The sequence below is a fragment of the Limulus polyphemus genome, unplaced genomic scaffold, assembly GCF_000517525.1.
Source record: "Limulus polyphemus unplaced genomic scaffold, Limulus_polyphemus-2.1.2 Scaffold14, whole genome shotgun sequence".
NCBI lineage: Eukaryota > Metazoa > Arthropoda > Merostomata > Xiphosura > Limulidae > Limulus > Limulus polyphemus.
Window position 1 is genome coordinate 226900 of NW_013665624.1, and position 25416 is coordinate 252315.

At 30.0% G+C, this 25416-nt stretch overlaps 1 protein-coding gene across 2 annotated transcripts in view; it reads left to right on the top strand.

Annotated features, from left to right (window-relative positions):
* LOC106457173 (ubiquitin-protein ligase E3C-like) overlaps positions 1-25416 on the top strand; it is a 79485-nt gene that overhangs the window by 26688 nt on the left and 27381 nt on the right. For both annotated transcript variants that reach the window (XM_013916569.2, XM_022383018.1), the window contains exons 8-15: positions 675-819; positions 1820-2049; positions 3727-3878; positions 8843-9030; positions 10212-10298; positions 12764-12918; positions 13423-13637; positions 17428-17532. In XM_013916569.2, the coding sequence (XP_013772023.1) occupies positions 675-819; positions 1820-2049; positions 3727-3878; positions 8843-9030; positions 10212-10298; positions 12764-12918; positions 13423-13637; positions 17428-17532 (1277 nt within the window). The remainder of the gene's footprint in view (positions 1-674; positions 820-1819; positions 2050-3726; positions 3879-8842; positions 9031-10211; positions 10299-12763; positions 12919-13422; positions 13638-17427; positions 17533-25416) is intronic.

Below are 25416 nucleotides of genomic sequence, written 5' to 3' on the forward strand. Positions count from 1 at the left end.
GTAAAATAAACATAGGAAATAGATGTGAAAAGGTTAGAAGTAGAAACCCTCAGGGGAAGTACTTTGTGACTTTAGTCAATATTAGTAGGGATAGAACAGTACAACTTGTATCATTTCACATTTTTCAACCTGTTTTCATTATACTTTGATTTTTCAGAATCTTGTATACCATTAGGGTAGAGAAAATAACAGATAAAGTATAAAGTTTTATGATGTTTTCTTAATAGTTCTGAAAGTTCATACATAGATATATATATCTAACAGTTTCCAACTATTCATTTAATGCTTGTTAGAAGTAGATATTAGGTTTTTGGTGTGGGCCTAAAGTATTTTTAAAGTTAGTATTTTTATAATAAAGTTAATAATTTTGTTGTTGTTGTTTATTTAGTTCTGCAAATTTCAAAGTAAGTTGTATTTTGGAAATAGATAAAACTAAAATGTCACTTATCAGTTACAAGAGCATGCACTAACACTACTTAATTAAAATGTCACTAACACTACTTAATTAAACTCTTTCTGATAATATCAGTTTAAACTGTTACGGGTTAGTAATGAGAAGACAATTAATCACTTGTTTATATATTTAATATTATTGCTTTATTTAGATAAAACTATTTTGGAAATATTGACCATTTACAAGTACTTCTACTACCAATATTGTTTTTCCTTTACAGGGTATTTTGGAAAACTGAGAATTGTAATGGAAAATAGAGTTCCGGGCTTTCTTGAACAGTCAGCAACTCCACCCATACCTCTTGCTGCTTCCCTTCTGTCTCTCATCATTAGACCACTTATTGTGTGTAAAAACTTAAGATCAAAGTAAGTTATAATTGGTTCGTAGTGAATACTGTTAAGATTAAAAATGTGGTGAATCCTACAAAAAGTCTTGACATTATTATGTGAACATGGGTGCCTGAAATGTATTTATAATTCCACAGAGTGCCAGTGTTTTGGCAGAGAGCAGAGAAAGTAATAATTAGGTTTAGACCTATTCACTGACAAGTTTTAAAGTAAAATAAAATACAAATGAGTTATAGAATAATAACCCAGATGTGTTCACTCCTAAATCCTACTTAATGCGTGTGAAATTTATACAAGTTTTTGAAAATTGCAAATATTACTTTTAGTATGTTGTACATTTAATTATTTACAAATACTTAGTGTAAACAAGAAAATAAAAGTTAACTGAGGGAGTATGATTAAATCTTATTCTATTTAGTACATGAATATAACTTTAACATGTTATAATTTACTACTGAAAATAATATAGGTAGAGTTATCAGACATTAGACTGTGTACAAGCCTAAGTTATGTCTCAAAATTTTTAGGACATATAGAATTTGCATAATAGTTAGAAATGAAATGAAAACAACTGTGTAATGCGGGTCAAAAAATGTTATGTAGTTGGAACAACTTAGTTTTAGACAAATGAGGGAGTAACTATAAAAAACTGTGTAAAACTTGTAAGTGCTCTTGAGATTTAAAATATTAGGTAGATTACAAGAAAAAATATATATATATATATATATCAAGTTGCATTTGTAAACTGAGACTTAATTCTTCTAAATCTGACTTACTCAAATAAGTTTTTAAATATGGAATTGTTGTGTCCATGGATACTCGGATAATTAAGTAACAAACTTTTGCACAAATGATTATGATCGAGGAATCATTTCCTGAGTTGATGAAACATGTATACTTTCAACATGTAGTTATGTATTAAAATTACTTGAAGATAAAACAATTTTTGATACGTATGCTGTTGTGCTTATTGTGTGTCAAACAATGCATTGTTTAATTACATGATATATTTATGTAGGAGCTATGTTGTGTGTAAACTGCTGCAGGATTTTTTCACAACTCCATTTTCTCCACAAGTCGAGCTTTTTCTGTTACCAGCTCTTGCTCAGCACTCTGATATTTTGGCAGCAGACACGTTGATATCTGCTCTTTTGGACACTGAAGGACATAGTAAAGGAATGTCTTTATCACTGGAGCCTACACCATGGCTTCTGTACAGCCTCCTGTATCTGATGTCTTCACAAACAGGTATAGTGAAGTATCTTATTTTAGAAGCAGCAATAGTTAACATGTGGAGATAAGTACTATTGTCAAAATCAGATGTGTTGGACAGTGTAAAAATCATTTAGTTTAGTTTACAAATACCAATAAATTAAAAACTTGTTTAAAAATTTACACAAGTCTTAAGTATTATTGTACAAGTAAAGAAAAACTTTTCATGAAAGGAAATAAATGTGGGGATGGTTAATATCAATCCTTCAAAACAATGCAATCAAGATGGTAGGGATGGCATTTGCATCATCCCTACATAATAACAAATTAAGCACAATGCAAATGCCATCCCTACTATATTTTTTATATTGTTTTTGAAGGATTAATATTAGCCATCCCTAGATTTACGTCTTTTTTTGGGAAGTTTTTTTTTCTTTATTTGTTTGTTTGTTGTTTTTTAATGCAGTGTTTTAATAGATATAGGAAGGTTGTATTTATAACCAAATTCTAAATACAGTAAGGTTCCATCTGCAATGCTTATTGCTTATCTATTATTTGTTGGTAATTCCTGTTTCACCCTGTACTTAAGCTTATTAAAGGAACACTAAATTTCTGTAAGAAAGCTAACTTTAAGGGGTAATGATAACATTGTTTACACTAAAATTATTATATATTTTTTAATTACCACTAGTTATTAATGATAGTTATAAAAGTGGATACTCTGTTTGAAACTCTGTCACCTCAGTGAAATTGGTTGACACCATTGTCTTGGTTTTTGAGTTATCATGCATTTAGGTAATTTATTTAATTTACTTAAATCAATTTTAATTATATAGAAATATTGGGAGGGAATCCCTCATTTACCTTGGAGGTAGCACCTTTTGGTTATATGTAGGAGTATATTCTGTGAAACTACTGTATATTATTATACTCCTCATGATCAGTATTATACCTTGTGTGATTATAAATCTAATTAAAATCGCCTAAGGTGTGAAAAAAGGTTTGGCCAAAAAAGGATTAAGTGTGCAACTTAAAGGAATGAAATCAAAATTGGCAGCCAAACTGGTAGCTACACGAAAAGCATTGATTAGAATTTTATAACATCATGAATTCCAAACAGACCTGTACTTTACAGAATCAACCAGATTCTCTAAAATATATAACGATAGTTTTTCCATGTGTCTTGATATTATTTTGGCTTTCAACATCCTGAAGTTTTAAATCTTGGAGGTAGCACCTTTGGGTTACATGTGGAAGTATAAAATGTGTAGCTGCTGTAGGTTATTATTATACTGATCATGATCAGTATTGTACTCTGTGTTAATGTAAACATTACTGTGACGTTCAACATTCTGAAGTTTTAAATCTTGGAGGTAGCATCTTTGGGTTACATGTAGAGGTATAAAATGTGTAGCTGCTGTAGGTTATTATTTTATACTGATCATGATCAGTATTGTACTCTGTGTTAATGTAAACATTACTGTGACGTTCAACATTCTGAAGTTTTAAATCTTCGAGGTAGCACCTTTGGGTTACATGTAGAGGTATAAAATGTGTAGCTTCTGTAGGTTATTATTATACTGATCATGATCAGTATTGTACTGTGCGTTAATGTAAACATCCTCAGTTATTAAGTGATATTTTTAAAATCTCACAGTTAGTTTAATTTACCGATATGCTAATCTTGTTGCACACAATTTATTGTTTTGACAGCTAGTCTCAGTAGTTCGGTTGTTGTGCGCTACCTGAATGTCCTTCAACATTTGACAACAGCTTTGCCCTCAGTATTGGGGTCAGTGGTTGGAATAACATCTGATGAAAGAGATAGCTTAGAAGAAGAAGACTTAGTAATGGAAGATGTACAGGTAATGTTTTTGAGTTTTACACCTTTTTTATTTCATAATTTCTAATAGGCTTGTAGTTTCCAGTTTGCAGTTATAATAAATAGATTAACTTGTAGTGTTTATTCTTAAAATGAAATTTAAAAAATATATAATATATTCCTAGATAAATTAATGGACTAGATAATTTTGTTTCTTGGTATTGTTTATCATTTGCAGGAAATGTATTGCATTTTTAGATTTTACTATCATAGTACCTAAGCCAAGTCATTGTTTTGTTTTTTGTGTATAATATTAGTTTATTGTAAAGTAAAAGTGTTTTATTAGTTCTAGAAAGCCATTAACTCTTTAGAGACAAGTCAGTCAGTGGAATTTGATACTCTATTATTCTCACGTGAGACTTATTCCTATTTTCAGCTTGTTTTGTGTTTTTTAAAGACATTTTAGAAATACCTTTCATTTAATATGGTAGGCATTTTCAGGTACAATACCTTAGGATTTACTTCTCTAATCCTCAGCTGTAGTACATGAAAATGTATTATATACACTGTGTAGTACAAAACCTATAACAAGCTGAAAATATGATTAGTACCATTCCAGTAGTAGGTTATTGTAGAAAATAAATCTTGGAGGTAGCACCTTTGGGTTACATGTGGAAGTATAGAAAAAGAAAGTATAGTAGCTTAAGTAAAAGTTAAAATATAAGATTGTTACGGGAAACTAGGAAATTCTTTGTTCAAAATAATTGTTGTTAAATAAAGGGTCTTAGCATTATCACTGAGAACCGAGATAACTTGCTTTATTACACTGTTACTTAAAATGTATCATTAAACGTTCTTTCATATATCATGTGGTAAAACTAGTAAGATTCTCTTAGTGTATGATAGGTAATATACAATTTAATGAAAACAAATTTGTTATTTTACAAAAAAAGACAGACAGTGCAATGTTTACTATTTGGCAAGAAAACTTGTGATGACACTAGATGACATCTTTGTAGAGAATAAAATGATTCATAAGATTGAAATTTATAAGAAATATTAAAAATGCAGCAATACCAAAAAAATCTAATTACCAATGTTTTGAAATGTTTTTTTTTTTACTATCATCAACATGAAAAACTTTAAACAGGAAACAGCTTTAAAAAAACATAAGCTTTTAAATGGCAAGTTATTGATACATACGGAAATTTAGAAAGATTACATTAAAATTATTAATACATTTACATTTGATAATACAGGTGGAAAAAATTATAGAAACAAACGTACATACTGGGAAATCAGTAACTGAAATGGCTCACTGTACTAGGTTGTATTTCAGTGCATGTGATGACAATCAGACTTTTTTCACTATTCAATGTTTCAGAACTAGCTAGAACTATTTGTAATTCCAAGGAGTCTTGTTCATGTAAATATATTAACAATTTAACAGTGTATTATATTATTAGACTGTAATTAGTCCATGTCTAGTAGATTCTGACCAACAGTCTTTTATGTTCTCACAGTGAAAATATTTTTTGAAGTAAATTGCGTGAAACTGGTACAGACTTTGTAAATTGTATTTAGTTTTTGCATGAAAAAAGTTAATAAAATTTGTAATGATATTTCTAAAAGCTTTTTTATGAAAAAAGTAAAGAATCTTTCTTTTATCTTAGACGTTTATTTGTTTTTTGTTTTGTTTTTTTCATAATGATCAGAAAGTTCCATTTTATATATTCAATCAACTTTGAATCAATCACTAGTTTGAAATTTGTTAATATAATTCTTTTAATACTTTATATTGCTAATTGCAACATCTAAATTTCCACTATAAGTCATACGAAACACTGCAAAACTGATAAAAAATTTATTGGTGAACACTGACCTCATGGTTCAGAATGGTTTTACTCTTATCTTTGTCAGGTTACAGATATTTACCCAGCACTGTTATTGGTCAAGATAAATTTGTCTGATAGTTATAGTATGTTTACAGTGAGGAAATCATATATTTGTGTGTGTGTTTCAATAAACTCAAATATATATTTAATAAACAAAATGACTTGCAACTTCCAAGTGTTTCCATATTTGGCCAATTTTGCCATACTTGTCAAATTTAAACATCTTAACCTGATGTTGTGTGGTAAAAGAAACCATTTTAAAAACATCTCATCTATAAAATTTTATTTAGTATTAAAAACTCTTAAGGTTGCTTTGTTTCTGGTGACTGCATCAAATTTAAATTTTACAAAGGTGTGACTTATTTCCACATGATGCTATTGTATTCACAGCTTTTGAGCATAAAAGACTAAAATTTCTTGCTGATTATTAGTTTGAGCTAGCAATCATTGAGAACTTTTAGTGGTTCTTAAAAATTCCTATAACCTTAAGCTTATAATTGTCAGAAACAGAATTTTGTGAAACTTATTTTAGCACATATTTTATACTAGCAAAGAATGATATACAGAACAGTGGTTTTTGTGAAATTACATCATAATAAGACTAACAGTAGTTTTAAAATTATATTTCATAACTGACCCTTATACAGGTTTCCAGTAAGATATTTTTATATTACTGACATAACTGGCACTTTAACCCAGGTTTTTGTGTTTCATGTACAGCTGATCTTATTATATTTGGTATGAGAAACAAGCCACATCAGCAGCAACATGTGTTTAAAATACTATTATGTTCTTACCAAAAACTTTTGTTGACCCAGAAGAAAGACTTGTTAAAAATTGTCTTATTGTGATGTATGTCATACAAACCACTAATCTATCAGAAGATCATGATTTTTAATTTTCTGTAATTGAGAATTTAACAGTGCCATGTGGAAATTAATCACAAATTAAAAAAAAAAATTAAAGTTATTAGAAGCAACCTAAAGATAACTTTTAAATACTTCCTTCACATTTAAAAGTCAGAACAGGTCAGAAAGAAAGATTCAATGTATGAATATAAAAAGGATTTCTTCAAATAGCCAAAACATTCAGGAAATAATATTGTACACTTTAACATGAAGTTTCACCAACAACTGCGTGTTTTTATAGTTACTCCTATAGTATTTTTCCATAACTTAAGATTCTGAAGTTTGCCTCTACACCTACCCCTCCACCCTCCATATTTATGTGATACTTAACTTTATTAATCCAAATTGGGCAGATCCAGAAGAGAGTGGGAGGTTGCAACTTCCTTATTCGCTGGATCATCAAACAAAGATACCTTTATACCTGATAAAGAAAGTAAATCTTTTGAAGAGGTTTCATGATCTGCTAGAAGACCCCCTCCCCTGTAGAAACAGAAAACAAAGAAATCTGGAAAATCTTTTATTTATAACCTATCTTTTAATTCATGAAAAAATTACAGTGTAATTGTTGTAGTGCTTTTCTGTACTTGTTTAATTACAGTGTAATTGTTGTAGTGCTTTCCTGTACTTGTATTTTCTGGAAAACTTGATCCATAATACTACTAATCGTGTCATCTGAATGTATCCACAGTAAAGTAGTCCTATACTGATGCTTGCTTACTCCTCTTTTTTTTTGTTTAACTTCTACCCACGGCAACATTTTGTCCATTTCATTGCTGTTTACAGAAAGAATGGAATAACCTATAGAATTCATAACCTGCCTGAAAACATTTGTCAGTTAACAGTTCATTAAATTAACTGCTTCTATAAAGTGCTGTTGGCAAGTAATTGTTGTTGGTGGAACCCCATTTCATTGATGTCCCCAATATTTTCTAGGAAAGGAATTGGTGGTAGATAATGGTTACATTATTTTTGTAGTCTGCTGGACATTTTTGCCAGAAGAATACCAAAATTATTACTTATAAAATTTTATTAATATATTTTTGTTAATTTCATAAGATAGTTTTTTTTTCATGATCAGAACATAAATATTTGCTTAGAAACAGAATGAAAATATCATGCATTATTGTAATTTTTAACCTAAATTTAAGTGATTAGTTGGAATGGTACCAGCAAACCTTGTAATACAGTTTACAGGTTACAGTTTATTAAGTGTTTACATTTGATTGAATCTGTTTAGTTTCTCTGTTTGATACTTAAGTTTTTCTAAGTGCAAAATTTAGTAATCTAGGATTAAAAACATCGTAGTTAAGTACGTAAGTTCTGTAAGTATTTAGCAGTTTATATAATGAAACAAAACAGCAAGCAGAATAAACTTTTATTAGCATAAAAATTAAATAACACATTAACAAATGAATATTTTTAAAGTTTCAATGTCTTACTTGGGTACTTTGATATTATATCACCTAAGAGAACTCCACATTGTATCTAATAGTGAGTTTGCAGAGAATGACAGATTGTAGCATCTTGTATATTTGATAACAAACACATTATAGAAAACTTAAGTGCTTTATAAATAATAAAATGTTTAAATTATTATAATTTTATATGAAATAAACTTGTTCCTACAAAGATGGTTACCAAAAATGTTACTTTAACATGAACATTATTCTCAAGCAACATTTTCACAAAGGTTGTTCATTATGAATTGTTATAGCCAACAATTTTTACTTATACTGCTACATTTTTGTAAAGCTGTTTCATCAGTATGTACTTCTCTCTTATCTTGTCACATTTGATGATGATACGTGGGTTTTGCTACATTTATAGTCTTTGTTCACCTCCTGATCTTTTAATTAATGTCGCTTTCAAAGACTTAAGCTGCTTTGAGCAGTGATAATGATGTTTTCTTTTTTCACTAATGCAATAATTAATGTTACTTATGAATGAAAATAGATTATTCTTTACACCATCCTAAAATATTTGTTTGTTGTTGTGAAGCTTTTATAAGCTCATATTCTTATAAGGCTTATCTTCTTATTTACTAGACACATCTGCTTTTGAAACTTAAGTTATGATTTTTTTAAGTTATAGTTTTATTATTAAAGAAACTTGCACCTAGGTTAAAGCCATGAAATGTTGTAACTGTTTTTTTAAATATTGATATAAATATATGTTACAATAATTTTATTTTATGTATTTTGTAGAACAAAGATTCAGAAAAGCTAAAGAAAATTGCAGAAGACTCAGTAGTTATGTTGAATCAACCTATACATGTCCAAGTGTTGATCCATGATGCTGAACTGCAAAGCTGCAGCCAGGAGTTTTTGGTGCCTCTGTGTCGTGTGTGCCACGTACTGCTGTCGTACCATAAACTAGCAATTCATCAGTTTAGGTAATGCCAACTTATTTACAGATAAATCGGTAATTATAAAACCTCATGGAAGATAGTTTTATTAATTTCACTTTGTCATATCCAAAACAGCAACTGATTTTATACATTTTCTCAGCTAATCTACTAGAAAAAAACCTTTATTTAAAAAATGAGGTAAAGAAATTAATGAGAACTTACAGTACTAGCTAGTGTGGAGTTGGAATGTACATCTAAACAAGCTTGCTAATAAAACATCCAGAAGATGAAACTAAGCAGACATGCACCATAAATCTAATGCAAAAAATATGTCAATTAAGTAATATTTTGAGAAATGGATCACTTCAGAACAATGGCAAAGTGCATGTAACAGATATAGGTAACAAATGTCATTAAAATTTGAGAATTGAAATATTGCATGCTAACCCTAATAAAAGTTGTAATGCTATTGGTTTTTGGAATTTCAACCCACAGCTTGCAATAATGGTAATTTTGTGCTGGGATTCAGTTGGACCTCAGGTGTTCCACAAGGTAACTTTGCAAAAGTGTGCTGATGAACGTTAAGCCTGTTGGGATTGATATCAGCCTTTGTTTTTCCTTTCTGACTCCTACAGTATTTCAAGGAACACCTAGGTTAAAAAAATTATAACAAATATAATACATAAGTTAATATTGTTAAAAGAATGACAGTTCATGGCTTGTAACTTTTAAAGTTTTTAATTTTGCAATGTATTGCAGTGTACTAACCTACTTGAATATTAGATTACATGACTGAAAGTCTCTGGGGAATATCTATAATATTTTCAGGGTAATCTTATGTTTTTTTGATATGTAAAATTTCAGAAAGTTTTATTCTTTTGGTTTGAAATGTACATAAAGGACCATTATTAATATTTGATCTTATATAGAAGAGAGATCACATTTTTACAGCAGATTTTATACAAGTTAAAACCCAAAACTTAGAAAACAGTTTTTTTTTCACAGTTTATATTCTGGTGCACTAAGACAAAAACAAAATTATGCTTTTTATTCTGGCTTTTAAACTCTTTTTTTTTCTCACTGATAATGAAGACAGAAAATTTTAAATATCTACATAAACTTCTGTAATTAATAAATAATATAAGGTATAAGGATCTAGCACAATTATTTGAAGTCAGATTGATAAAGTTGAATGAGATTGTTATGACTACTGGTTTATATTGCAGGCTGTTATATACATTAGCCTTTAATCCAGGATTTTTGCGACACTTGTGGGAATCAGTTGTGACCTCCAGTATACCTTCTGTGTTTGAGTAAGTAGTCATTTTTATATTACTTTGCACTGAATTGTATGTTCTTGGTAATTTTAAACTTGTTTGTCCATTCTTGAAATAAAAGTAGAAATTCATGTGCATAATATTTTAAGAATCATAAAGATAGTTATGACCTGTATTATTTTCTTTTTGTTCCTAAAACTACATTCATCACATATTGTACAATCTTTTACAAGCTGAGCAGGAAGTATGAACCTGGGCTTCATCGGTATCAAAGAAGTTTTCAGATTTCTGAGTTTTTTGTGTTTCAGGTCTATTTTAGATTTATAAATGACAAAGATATTGGTATTATGGAAGAAAAGTATCTAGATTAATGTGTGTTAAGGTGATATTGCAATGTATCCATCATTACTGGTTTGAAAAATTATTTCGCAGGCTTATTTTAGAAATACAAGTTTTGTTTTCATTAACTGAAATATAGAAGTAAATTTTTATAATATAAGCTCATTATGGCTTAACCCTATCACAAGTGAACAGCTTTCAGGTATTGAGTGCACACCTACATATAAAGTTTCAAAATTTAAATAAAAATAATAATTCTAACTATTCCAACAATTTTTAACACATAAATATTTCTTAGCTCATATTTTATCATTTTGCAATCTAGATAGTCATATCGTGTTTCTCTCATGATATTCTCTGTTTCAGGTTTTATTATTACAACTTCCCATAGTCATATCTTGTTTTTTGCATGATATTCTCTGTTTCAAGTTTTATTATTACAACTTTTTGTTCCCATAGTCATGTCTTGTTTTTCTCATGATATTCTCTGTTTCAGGTTTTATTATTACAACTTTTGTTCCCATAGTCATATCTTGTTTCTCTCATGATATTTTCTGTTTCAGGTTTTATTATTACAACTTCCCATAGTCATATCTTGTTTTTCGCATTATATTCTCTGTTTCAGGTTTTATTATTACAACTTTTGTTCCCATAGTCATATCTTGTTTCTCTCATGATATTTTCTGTTTCAGGTTTTATTATTAGGACTTTTTGTTCCCACCCTTTTGTGGTGTTATTCATTACAATGATTACACTGATAACAATCATTAATGAAGCACAGCTTTGAAAATATTTACTTTTTTTTTTTTATAACATCAGTTGTTCTCAACAAGTGTTATGTAATGGCAAAATATTCTGATGTCCAAAATCCTTATTTATTCAATATTTATTGTTAGTTTATTGTATTCAAGCTTATTATTTAGTGAAAATAAACTATTAGATACAAGCTGATCTTGACTTAGAATATTTTTAGCAAAAAATTTTGTCACCTAGCCTGACAAAGGTAACGATATGATCTGTATGAAAGGTCAGGTCATGAGTCACTGATAAATCTTTGGTGACTTGTTTTACAATGTATAGTTAGAAGTGTGACTGTTGCAGTTAATAAAGTATCAAAATAAATTTGGTTATTTATATTATTCAAGTTGAAATTGATTAGGTATATAGAATAAACTTTCTGATAAACAATAAAAATATCTAAGTGTAAAAGAAGTATTTTCAGTTCGTTTTTCAAAACTGTCTCACAATAAAGCTTTAGAAATTTCACAACCGAACAAATGATAAAAATACTAAATCAAATTATATATAATTTTTTAAAGCCAAAACTAAACAAGTCAAGGTTTAGTAAGTTTGTGCCAAGTATCATAAAATTAGGTAAAGTATTTCTACTATGAAAAGGAAAAACTTGGCAACAAAAGTTCTTCCTCCCTTCCCCAGTCTGAAAAGGGTTGAAAGAAAACATATTCAATGGTGGTATTAAGTTTGCATCTCTGCAATTTCATTTAGATGTCAGACTGCTTATTGATAATCCTCTAATTAAAAGCATTGTACACTGTATGCCTTCTCTGCTTCATTCAACAGAGGAAGGTACAATTGAATTAACAACCACTGAAAGGAAAAGTAGGCTGAAATATGCTTTGTACTCTAATAATTTATAAATCTTGGAAAGTGAAGTCACTCTAAACTTTCTCAAATAGTTCATTGAAACATGTAAGCTGTATGTTAAAGATAGGTTTAAATTTTTACTTAAATATGTACCACTGTACAGTTTTCTTATGGCACTATTGTTAATAATTTATATATTATTTTCATTTTCTTTATCTTAAATTATTTAGTGCTGATACCATACTATTACAGCATACTTTGTAATTTGACAATAGCTCCTAAAAATATATATCTGTTTAGATGGACAGTGAGAATGATAGTCAAACTTTCTACGTGTATGATAGTGATATGTAAATTAGTATTTCTTTTTCTTGAGCTCTGTAGATTTAATAATTCCATTCCTTTGTGCTAATATATATTTAAAAAACATATATTAGCACAAAGAAATGAAGTTATAGCCTTGTTCTTTTCCACAAAAAAATGGAAAAATAGTTTATTCTAAGTAAAAATGATTTTGCCTGTATATGTCTATACTGATATGATACTCTGTTTCCTAGTTCCCCCACACCCATTCTACAGCTGTTATCTCGAGGTCTTGCACTACCCCAGCCATACATGGAAATGTTTCTTCCTCAGCTGACTGTTTTTTGTGCATTATTTAGCCATTTAATGCCAACACTTCATGAAGTAGAATTTTATGAAGATGAAATAGGTTAGTTTTATGGAAAGACAAGCAATTGAACATCTTTTGGATACTTATCTTTATCTTAATAATACGTGTTAGTGGTGATGCCAAAATAATTAACAATAAAAGAGTACATACTTTTATACATAATGTCATTATGACTGAATTTAACCTATCAGAATGTTTTTTCTTAAGCGAAGACAAGTCTGTTGAAAACATTTTTTTATTACTGGCCAGTTATTCATTGTAAAAGATGTTGGTAGTTTGATATCTATATTTGATCTCATGAAATACTTTCTGTATCAGACTTTTCAGTAACATTTCTCTATATCACTGTGTTCAATTTATAGATGTATTATTTTTATGTTCATGTTTGATTTTTGGTATAGGTACTTTGAGTATGTTATATTTTAAATATAATACTTAAAATGATCACTAAACAATTATAATAATGAAATTGCATATTTCCATTTTGTAAGTTTTAAAATTGTATTAATTTTGTAAAAACAGGTACTGAATGTATTATTTCAGATGGAAGTAGTGTCACAAGAATGCCATTCAGTCTCTCTGAACTTGTCAGCTTGTCATTGGCATTACGAGATGTTTGTCTTGGTTTGATAGAACTTGCTTACCCAGATACAAAGCCTTCTGTTAATGAGCATTACAAACATGTTGTACAAAGTGTTTCTGAAGAATGTTCTGTGAATACTCAGCTTTTAGTCCAAGCTTGGCTTCAGTTGTTTAAGGTATGACTTACAACATTTGTAGACTAAATTCAATGGAAGCATGGATTTAAGGTTTTACTTCCAATTTTTATAAAATAAGTTTATTTAAACCTTGGCTTTAATTGTTTAAAGCATGGCTTACAACTTTTTTTGCAGTAAATCAATTTTTTCTGAAAGAACGGAATCTTACTGGGCAACCTTATTACTTCTAAGATGCTTTGGCCAATTAAGCTTTTGCATCTTGAATGGTGCATATGCCAAATAATGAACTGTATCTCAAATTCAAAAATAAATTTTACCAAAAAAAAGGCAGGATAAATTTAAAATTTGCTAAAAGTCATTCTGATAACTTGTCAATCCATTGTTAAATTTGTTCACAGACATCTGAAACCTGTTGTCATACCTTACCTGACACTCAAACATTTGCCAAAGCATTTGAATATACAATATATTTTCTTTTTTTTTCTTCTGAAAATACCAAAGCAGCAAACATTTTTGAACATAATAGTCATATTAGTATAGTTTGAAAGTAGGAAAAAATGTCTGTTAGGTTACACAAGAAGTTTATGAAGAAGGAAGAGGTTGCAAGTATTTCGAATTCAACTAGTATGCTTTCCTTTAAAAAAAAAAAATTGATTAAATTTGTGAGAAACATACTGCTTAAATGTCATTTCAGATTAACTTGTTGTTCTTAGGTGCTACTAAATGTAGGTTTTCTGCCATAAGTGTGTGTGTGTGTCTAGTTCTATTGGAATATACAAAAAATTTGACTTCTGAGATATTGGGTAACCTGGATGAATCTGGCATAAAAGAAGCTTAGAACTAAAAAAAAAAAAAGAAAAAGGAATCCTTAACCCTTACACAATAGGCTTGTGTATTTTGCATGACCTTGTAACTACCATGTAACCATAGTGGTATACGTGCTATAACTGAAAGTTTTTAATGTACCTCTAGAAAAATTGGCAAGCTTTCAGTAGACATTAAGTCTTTTGTACACAAAAAAAATCAGAATTTTTAATTAAGTATTTTTTGCTGAAATTGTTTTCATAATTATATGGAGTCAGAGTGTTGATTGCATTGAGTACAAAGTGATTTTTACATTAAGATAAAAAATACTTTTCTTAATCTGAAAAGTTTCAAATTTTCTTTGTGTAAACCCTGAAACTTTCTAAATAAATATCAAACTTTTTTTTTTTCATAAAACTTTATATTTTATCTGTTATTTTCTATAATATAACTCTGTACAGGATTGGTCAATTTGACCGACCTTGTAACCACCATAAAAAAGTAGGAACTAAATCTAATTTACCTTTTTTATTTTTTTAGAATGAATGAAAATTGAAATAAGAAATCACAATTGTTTATCCTAAATAGCTTATAGCTTGTATCAGTATTCATCTATTTATAATTAATTTTGTTGTTTTATTGCCCTTTGAACGATGTTTAGCTAAGAATCCTGCCACACACAAGTTGCAAGTTACTCGGTAAATGTGCACTGAATTAAGTAATGCATGTGTGGCTAGCAAACATACCTCATGAGGAATTTTTATATTATTTTACGTAATCGAACCTAAAAACTTTCTCATTTTTATGTTTTAGTTACATTTATAAATAAAGAATACGCATGAAAAACAAGAAATCTTCTACTTATCTGGGTCTTCTGTTTTTTTACTGTCGACTGTTGATGACACTTAAGCCTATTTTTTTATAATAATGGTACTACTACAATAAATAAATTTACTTAGTTAAATGATTCACTTAGAACACAGAATAACAACATGTAAAAAGCAAACAATGTTCTATAACTATCATAATTTTTCTGGCCTTAGAAGTTCAGCTAAGCTTGTTGAGTTGATTCCCATGAGAAAGACGATTAGAAGTGTAGGCAAAATAGGCAGTTCTCTTTAGAGAAAACATAATATAATATATCATTCAGTAGATTAAAAACTATGACTTTCCATTGATTATAAATAATTTAGTAAAATATGTAATAGGAATCTATTGGCAATTTATGAAAAGAGAATGTGACAAGTGGGTCTGATTTTCTAGTTTATGACTCGATAAACAAATAAGGTTGAAGGCTATAAAAATTATGCTTTGCCTGAGTAATATCTATATAATAATTAATTCAAGTTAGATTACTTACTTCTCAGAGGGGTGGTATATAAATTAAAGATAAGGGAAGACCTAGAAAGCAAATGTCACAATTTTCGTACTAGAGAAGATTGAGGATTTTAAAAAATATTTCCTTATAAAATTTATAACTTAAAGCTCATATAATATTATAATTTGATTTATTAACTACAGTATGATGCCAAGTTTATTCATATATTTTAATAATAAAGTAGTTTAATTAAATTTTGAATTAACTCTGTAAAAGTTGTGACGTGCACACTGTGACTTACCCATTGCTGAAGTGTTAATCTCATCCACAAATAATTTCACATGTGGTAGGGAGAAGTGTTTAAAAATGATACCTTTTAGTAATAGTACTTAATATATACTCATCATTACTTTTATACATCACATATAAAAGTAAGTAAAATTTTGTAAAATTTTATATTCAGAAAAGTTTTAATTCATAATTGTGATGTATGTGTAATTTTGATGTTATTACAGTACATTTAACAGCAATTGTATAAATATTTTAATATGGTAAGAATTTTGTCAAACATCTATTTTTAATACTATGACTTGGATTGTGTAATCAGTAAAAACAGGGGCATGCTTTTGCAAAAAAGGAAAACATTACAGTATTTCATTTTGTATTGCTTTTGTAGTAACATGTTACAAAACTATGATATGAGAAATAACTGTCATAAACTTTGTGTAATACGAGTTAACAGAGTGAAGAGTTTTTCATTTAGATTTTAATTTGTTACTTAAAATTTACATTTGTTTATCTAGATTAATTTCATTTAGAATATGGGTACCATTTAAATGCAGTATTAATGAGTGGAGGTATTAATCTCAACCTTATCATGTAATGTGTTATCTGCATATGTTGTTGAACAGATGTCTACTAGAAAGTACAAATAACCATTTTTATTTTTACTTTAAAAAGTTATGAATAATCATATAAACCAAAAGTTTTCTTCTATCATTATCCTGATTTTTAAATCAAAATGCATGCAAGGTTGCAAACCAAGGCTATTTACACTAATTCCTGGAAATATTAAATGTTAGAAACTAAAAGGAAACCTTCTGGAGCTGTTATCTTCTGTTCTTTTCATATTTTTATATGACAATTATATTCTTGGAATGCTTATAGAAGATGTTTGCATATATATATTCAGAAATAATAAAAGTGCAAATGGTAAAAAATGCATATGTTTATGCATTTTCATAAGAAATATTGGGAAGGCTGCAAGACCCCTTCCATAGTTATTGACGTTCTACAAAACCCATGGTATTTTAAACATTAAACTGAATTCACTGTGGTAACAAGTCCACAATAATCAACTATTAAGGTTGATTATCATTGTGATGTTGAAAAACAGATAACCTGCAATATATGTTTATGTGAAAACAAGGAGTAGAATGAAGTTTAGGTCAAGATTGATTTTAAATAAGGCATACATACTCTGTAATATGGTTTACATATAACTACTGTATAAAATTATATTTTTTACCACCTAAGCTGTTGTAAAAAAACACACACATACAGAATTTGTTAGAATTAACATGAATACTAGTGGCATTTATCACTGTTAGTTTTGACTCCACCCCTTTTTTTCCTTTCTTTTACACGTATCTTTCTACTGGGATTAATAGTTGGATTTTAAACATTTTCTTTTTTATATACTTTTAGGAAGCAGTAGGCTTACTTCATCAGCTTTATAGTCGAGATTCTCAACGACAGTTCTGTCCTCAGAATCATTGGATAGCGAAACATATCAGCATTCCTGTAAACAGGGTATGTCAATTACTTGTATTCCAATAGCACCAAAATATTGTAAGCTCTTTAACTCTCTCAATACATAGTTGGTCCCAGCAACAGACCATGGGACCATTTGTACTTGTATATAGTTTTATTACTATAACTTTTAATAAACAGTGTGTATCATCACAAAATTTGGCAGACTTTTAGTACCCATTACAAGTATTTAGTAAACAAAAAAAAAACAACAGTTTTTAAATGAAATATTTTTACTAAAGGTTTGTCCATGAATATATCGAGTATTTGTTTTGAGTAGTTTGTGAGCAAAATGATTTTCATGTTAAGATTAAAAATACTTTTCTTCTTCTCAAATATCTCAAATTTCATTTGTGTACTCTCTGAAACCTCCTAAATACATTTCAAATGTTTGTTTTCACTAAACTTTATATTTTATATGTTATATTCTATACTATAACTCTATACAATGTTGGTCAATTTAACTGACCTTGTAACCACCAAAATAAATCTAAATTACCCTTTTTTTTTCTTTCCAGAATGACTTCAAATTGTAACATGAAACTATATTTGTTTATCCTAAGCAGCTTTAAATTTGTTACAGTATACATCTACTTAGAATTAAATTTTATTGTTTATTTCCCTTTTAACCATATCTAAGTACTATTTGCACCATTGTAAGTTGTAAGTTACTTGGGAAACGTGGAGGTCACGTTACGCTATCGAATTACATTACTCATAATCTACATGAAACATTTTTGTTATATTATTATTATTATTTATTTTACGTAATCTAATCTTAACTAACCTAAAGAGATTCCCATTTTTACATTTTGGTTACTTTCATAATAATAAATAAATAAAGAATAAACATGAAAAACAAAAAATAAAGTACTTACCCAATCTTCTTTTCTCTTGCTGTGTATTATCGATGACACTTTACTTTTTATTTAATTAAATATTGCACCAAAGAGCACAGACTAATAACATGCAAAAAAAAGTAGACAATTTCCCCTAACTCTAAAAATTTTTCTGGCTTTCTAATTATGCAACAAGAGCCGTTACAAATTCATCCAAGCTAATGGAGCTTGTACTCCGAGTGAAATTGATGACTATATGTTCAGAACACAATGTTATACAATACATCATTTGATATATGAAAACCTTGGCTTTCTATTGGTTATAGCTAATATAGAATTAAACGTAAGAGAGAACTATTAACAAATCCTGAAAAAGAGGATGTGACAGGTAGTGTGGCAAGAGGAGTCTGATTTTCTATTTGATAGTTCTGTAACCAAACAGTATTTAAGGTTATAAAAGTTATGGTTTGTCTGAGAAATGATGATTTTATAGTGAGTAATTTACTTTTAATTTCATACTTATTGGAGAGGTGGTGGGTAAAATAGAGAAGATGCATTGAGCAAATGTCACAATAGTGGAATTCAGGATTTTTTTTTAATATTGCTGTATTAAATTGAGAACTTAAAAGTTATATACTATTAAAATATGGATTATTAGCTAAGATTTTATGCTACACTAATTGATATAACAAAAACAGAAAGTAGATTAATAAAATTATTAATTTAAGTCACTAAAACTTCATGACATGCTCAGTAAAGGATGCCTATTGCGATAGGGTTAATTAAATGTTATAGGTAAGTTTCGCTTAATATTTCAATGAATAAAGAAATAATTTTTTTGTTATTCCTTTTGTTATACAATTTAAAATTTATATATTTCATTTACATGGATTTCAATTCAACTGCTTTAGTCCATGAAACAAAGATTGCACTTTTCTTAGATTGACCAATAATCAGTATGAAAACAATTTGTTTCCTGCCATTGGCTCACTACTTTTGAAATTTAGTCAAAAGAGAAGTGTAAGAGCTACAGTCTTAATCCAGTTGCATATATATAAGTACAAACTTTTAGCTCATAGCTCCGTCATCTCATGACTGATTTGAGATCTAATTACAGTTTTGGAGGTCAAACCCTTTCGATTGGTGTATTTGTCCATACCCAAGATTTCATAGATTAATTTATTCTAATCCTGCCTAAAAGAATTCAAATTTGAGGGTAGGCTGGTAAAGATCCTGATTACTAATAAAATTGAATCGGGTATACACGCACCCCACACTCAATATTGCAGGCACCAAAAATATAACTAATAAAAACGGAAATAAAGGTCTCATAGATTAAGTTACCCTAATGCCTAAAAAAATTAAAAGTGCCGTGGCTATTGAGGATTCCCTCTTGCTTTTATGTGCCCATGAAAAAAGTTAACCTGTGAAATCCTACAAACAATTTTAAACATGCTTACTTTTGGAAAGCATGTTCAGTTCTCTCTACTAGGAAACAAGATTTGAGAGTCAATAATTTGTGTTCTCTTTTTAATCATACAGATGTACTCGTGCTCAGTTGTGTTTAGAATTATTTGTCATAGATTATTAAAACAGTTGTACAGAGGGTCATGATCTGTGGTAATTATACAAGAAAGAGTGCTTAGGCTTAACAGTTCCTTCTTCCACCACTGTTCATGTGTTTTGTGATATCTCTAGCTATGAACCATTTCTCTGCATAGCAGTTTTCTCTGTAGGAGGCTCTTGCACAATACACTGAGGTCAGTGTTGTCACCTCTTCTTTACATGTTTTTAAAAGTTCATTAACTGTAAATTGATGAGGACTTCCAAGGGCCTATTTGAGCAAAGATCATAGAAAGAAGATCAAAGGCAAAGAAGATCATAGAAGATATCTGTGAATGGTATATTCCCATTTGTGTTTGCAGAGGAACTGGCATGTTGACTTAAATATGTAGCTAGATACTTTCTTTTGATGGAGCTATATCCTGTTAGCTTCCAATCATACAAAATAATGTTATTGTCTCATAGTATGGTTTGCAGGATTTGTATGGTCATAAAAATCCTGAAACAGTCATGGAATTGTAAAATAATTTTTCCAGGCCTGAAAATCCTAGAAAAAAAAAGGATTGTTAGCCTAAAAGTCATGAAATTTTTGTGTAGCTAATAAAAGGTATCCTATAATGCTGAATATGACTTAAAACAAAATTATTCCTTTATTAAATGTCAGCCTCACACCTCTTGATCTATCCATGGCTCGAATATGCTTAAACTTGATTGTCTGTCTCTGATGACTTGACCTACTTGTTAAGTACATGTTCAGATCAGGTAGCCATCTTGTTTGTCAATCTTTCACACACACATACATTGTTGATGCTGAATTGACTTACATTTCAATATGTAAAGTGTGATGTTACAGCTGAAATGCTACAAAGAAAAGATGCCTGGAAAGTGCAGTTTCAAAGAAAACTGGTTGTCACACCCAGCTTACAAAGCGTAGATTACATTGGACAAAGGTGACAATAGCAAAACAAAACATTCATGTTGCCAGCAATCATTTGGCATCTCTAATATGGGAGAAGTAGCTGTCAAAGTCATATGAAAGACAATATTCACATGAACCAGGCAAAGGAAAAAGAAGTGACGTTGAAAATAACATTTCATTTACAAACAGTCGATATTAGTGGATACTAAGGCTGCAATACCAGACAAATCCATGGCAAAGACTGACACTGTCAATTTTGTATCACGTTCCGATGTTCAGCTGAAATATTGTGGACACTAAATGCTGTTCAGAGCCGCTACTCTTACTGCTTTAGTGATGGGGTCACAGAAATGTTTCAGGCCATGTTTTCAGCTATTAACGTAGCAAAACTTTTTTCATGTAGCGAGAAAAAAATGTCATATTTTTGCTGTATTGGATTGTCTCCTTACTTTTCAACCCTGTTGAGAAAACAAGTGATTGAAGAAGATTGGCATGTACTGTTGTTTGATGAAAGCCTTAACAAGATGAAGTGACTGAAGAAGATTGGCATGTACTGTTGTTTGATGAAAGCCTTAACAAGATGATTGAGACCGAATAAATGGACATTCAAGGTAATTAATTTAATACTTAATTGTTCTCAGCAGGTATTGATAAGAGCGAATTTTATTGTTTATGCAATATGTGAATTTGTTAAAAGTTTAATATTAAAATATGAATGTAAATTTTGGCCTGTAGTGGATGGCAATACAATCTTTTAAGAACATTTCTGAATTTTTACAAAAAAAAATTAAACAGTAAATGAGTTTTTATTAATAATAATTTTCTAATATTTTGGTGAAGGGTGAGTACTGATTGGATTTTTAACATTTGTAGTTCTGCTGTGGAATGTAAACACAAGTAAGGTTGTTATGAGTTGTCTAACATCACAGTTTATGAGACATGCTACTGCTGATCATCTGCTACATAGCTTTCTGGAAGACATCAGTAATTAGACACAAGCTGTTGCAGGTTGTTACTTTTTTAGTCATGATGCAATTGACTAATTCATGTACTTGCATCATCTACAACCTGATGATTTATTTATTTACCATTTTAGATTTCCATGGATGATCCAAATCTGAGTTGGAAGTTCCTTGATCAGCTGCAGAACTACTGTATGGATATTGATAGAACCTCCTTCCTGAATATGGGCAGTTGTGGGCTACACATTCTTGATGGTGCATTCAAGACAGGGATGAAAGAATCAGCCTGGCACTTGGACAAATTCTTCCAGAGCTGTTACTTGTTATTCATTGACACTCCAGCTCGATGGGAAAACTTTACATCAGTTACAGGCTCCAATATCTTCCCATTTAGGTTTTGTAAGCACAGATGGTTGGGAAATGTACCTGTAGCTCAGAGAATTTTGCAGTGTTTCCAAGCATAAAGAAATATGTATTAACAGTGCAAAAAAAGATGTAAAGAACCCTAAACATTCTTCCTATGAAACAGTATCTAAAATGTTAAACGATTTTCTGTTAGAGATAAAGATCAATGTATTTATCTCTATTTCACAACTTATAACACCATTTCTTGCCACTTCTCAGATAGACAGGCCAATGATGCTATTTCTAGCAGCTGATATGTTCAGTATGTTGAAAAGTCTCTTGTGTAAAGTTGTCAAAAGTGAGGTTTTAGGAAACCATGGATCACGCAGTATCATGAAGTTAGATTTAGACAATGCAAGTAACTTGAAGATGATACACAAAATTGATACTGGTTTTGTAGCTTAAAGATTAATAAAGTCACTTTAATCATCCAGTGCTAAGAATGTGAGTGATAAGAGTATTCAGTATTCTTGGTGTGAAATCTGATGTGAATAATTTGATCATATGTATTATTAAGAAACTTCAAGAAAAGTCTCCAGTAAAGTTTCAGTTAGTGAGGCTTTTGCTATGTTTGTATCTAAGAGAAATTGTAAAGAATAAAGCATCTTGGATTTAGATATTTGATGGTATTTTAAAATTGTTGGTTGAGGCACAGAAAGTGTGATGCCATTAAACTTCAATATTTAAACTATTGATGATGATGTTCCTGAATATAAGTCAAGATTCATTGACTCTGATCATAAAATTGAAACAAACAGAATTGACAGCTTGTATTTTGATCTCCTATCTGGCAGACAAGGCTTTGAAAAGTTGTGATACATAGTGAAAGGGTTGTTATCCTATCTCATGGTCAGTCCTCAGTATGGAGAGGTTTTTATATGAACAAAGAGGTGTGCCAACTAAATATGAGAGAGATGACTTTTGTTTCAAAGAGAGTTGTACTTGATCACCTGGCATCTGAAAGTTGATATAGGTAAAGAATTGGTTGTGTCAGAAGCTAGACAGAAGTACGTGATGTATGTATTTAGACAAAAAAAAGGTTGAAAAAGAAAAGTTAAAGAAGGGAAAAAAAGGAAATGTATGATGAATAAAATTGAGGAGTTAAAAATAAGAAACTGATGCAGATGTTCTCACAAAGTCAGTAGATAGTTTTACTGAGTAGACAGAAATAACACAAAATGTGAAGGAATTGAAAGCATTGGTAGCAAAGGGTAATAGTCATAGAAGGTCTGCCAGAGAAAAGCTAATTAAGGCAGGAAAACTTGATACTGTAATTAACAGTAAGCTGGCGGAACTTAAGCATCAGTAGTAATGTTTGATATTGATATATATAGATATTTTAACATTTCATATGTTATATGACTGAGAAAATAGAATAGCTTATCATACGTAATTTGACTCAATGTAAAGTGATTAAGAATTTGAAATAAATTTTGTTAAACTGTAATCTGCCTTTTACTTGATCCAACTGTAGCTGTATAAATGTATTCCGATGGTCAAAATATGTTGTGAAATTTTGAACAAATGTCATATAATTAATTTTTCAAAATGGTGTACAAATCCTGGGTATGTACAATTCACCTTGGTATTCTTTTTAACTCTCTAAATTTTTACCGTACCATTCAAGCTGAAACCTGGAAACATAAATCACTGGAAAAAATTTGCATCATACTCTGTATGTTTTTTTTTGAAATTTTGTTACTTTTTTAAACAATTAAATAGAAATATGATTTGTTGAATGTGACAATATATTTCAATATTGTCGCATTTTAGTTACCATCCCTACAGGTTTTAACAGTTTGTCTTTCATTCAGTTACATTCTTTGGGAGATGATTGTGAACATGGTTTTGTGTCTTGCTCTTAAACCTATTTGAATTTTTTGTTAATTGTTCCAGGGGCAGTTCTTACTGTGCTGCAGTGGCTCACTGTCCGTGTTCTTTGGTTAGTTCTGGTTACAAGCAATTTGTCCTCTGAAATACAAAAACTTCATGTCAGAAGGTCCATCAGTGGAGCCCTCTCAGAAGGGGTTAATTTTAAGCACCATATTACATAACAAATACTCACACTTCAACTGAATTGTAACAAGAGGATCAAGGCTTTTAACCTGTCTAGTCGCGTAAAGGAGTGGCCATGGGCAAGGTGTCTACATTTGCAATTGATACTATAGTTCATATATTGCTGCTATGTCTGGTTCTGCTCTGTCTGATGCTTGTGCAACTTGATAATAAAATTGCAGTGTAATTTCATTGCATAAATCTCCATCACAAAGCATCATGTTCAAATCACACCTCTCCTCCCTTCTTGCTTTACATAGGTCATCTAATGTATCAGGACTGAAGTTTTCCCATTGGCCATTTTAAATGTGCAATTGCACAAAAATCTGTAGGCACTGTGGGTAATGACTTGACTGGGATGTTTTCCTATGGAATAGTGTGAATACCCATTTTATTCTCAAGCTGCTTGAAGTATGCAACTGTTGAATGGATATGTCATAGAAGTAACTTGTGTTGGCTTTCTAGATAGAGACCCTGTTGATTATGTTGCATACATTCTCCTGGGACACGTGAATGGATTTTACCTCTAGCCCATGTGTTGGTAGATTCTCACATGTTATAAAATGCTCCACTTTGCTTACCATGGCTGAGGTACAACATGTTGAAGGTCTCTGTATACAGTCCTGATGCACCAAGTATATCCATATTTCTTTGTTTTCCAATCCCATTAAGGACAAGGGATATCCCAGTCCTGGAAATTATAAATCCTTCATCTGAAAACATCTTTGTCTTTTGAGAGTATGAATATTTTGCATCAGAAAATGATCAGGTTTTGTTGGCATCATACTATCTATGAAACACCAAGCTATGTCAGAATCTAGTTCTGGTTTTTGCCATTCATATCAGTTGTGATTTTCATGTAACTTGCTGATTTGTTTACTTGTTTTTACAGAATATAATGTACTGAAATCTCTGTAGACTATACTCTATTTCTTTTAATGTGTTGCAATAATTCAGTGAAAAGAAACATCAATAATTTAATTAAATAAATTATTGGGGTTCAGTTATTAGATTAGTTTTTAAAAAAACAAAAAGAGATTTTTATTGAGACTGTTGTAGCTGAGAAACTCATATTTGGTAAAATGTCAGGAGCATTTGTTGATTGCAGGATGTAGATATTTAACAATGTTTACAACCCGCT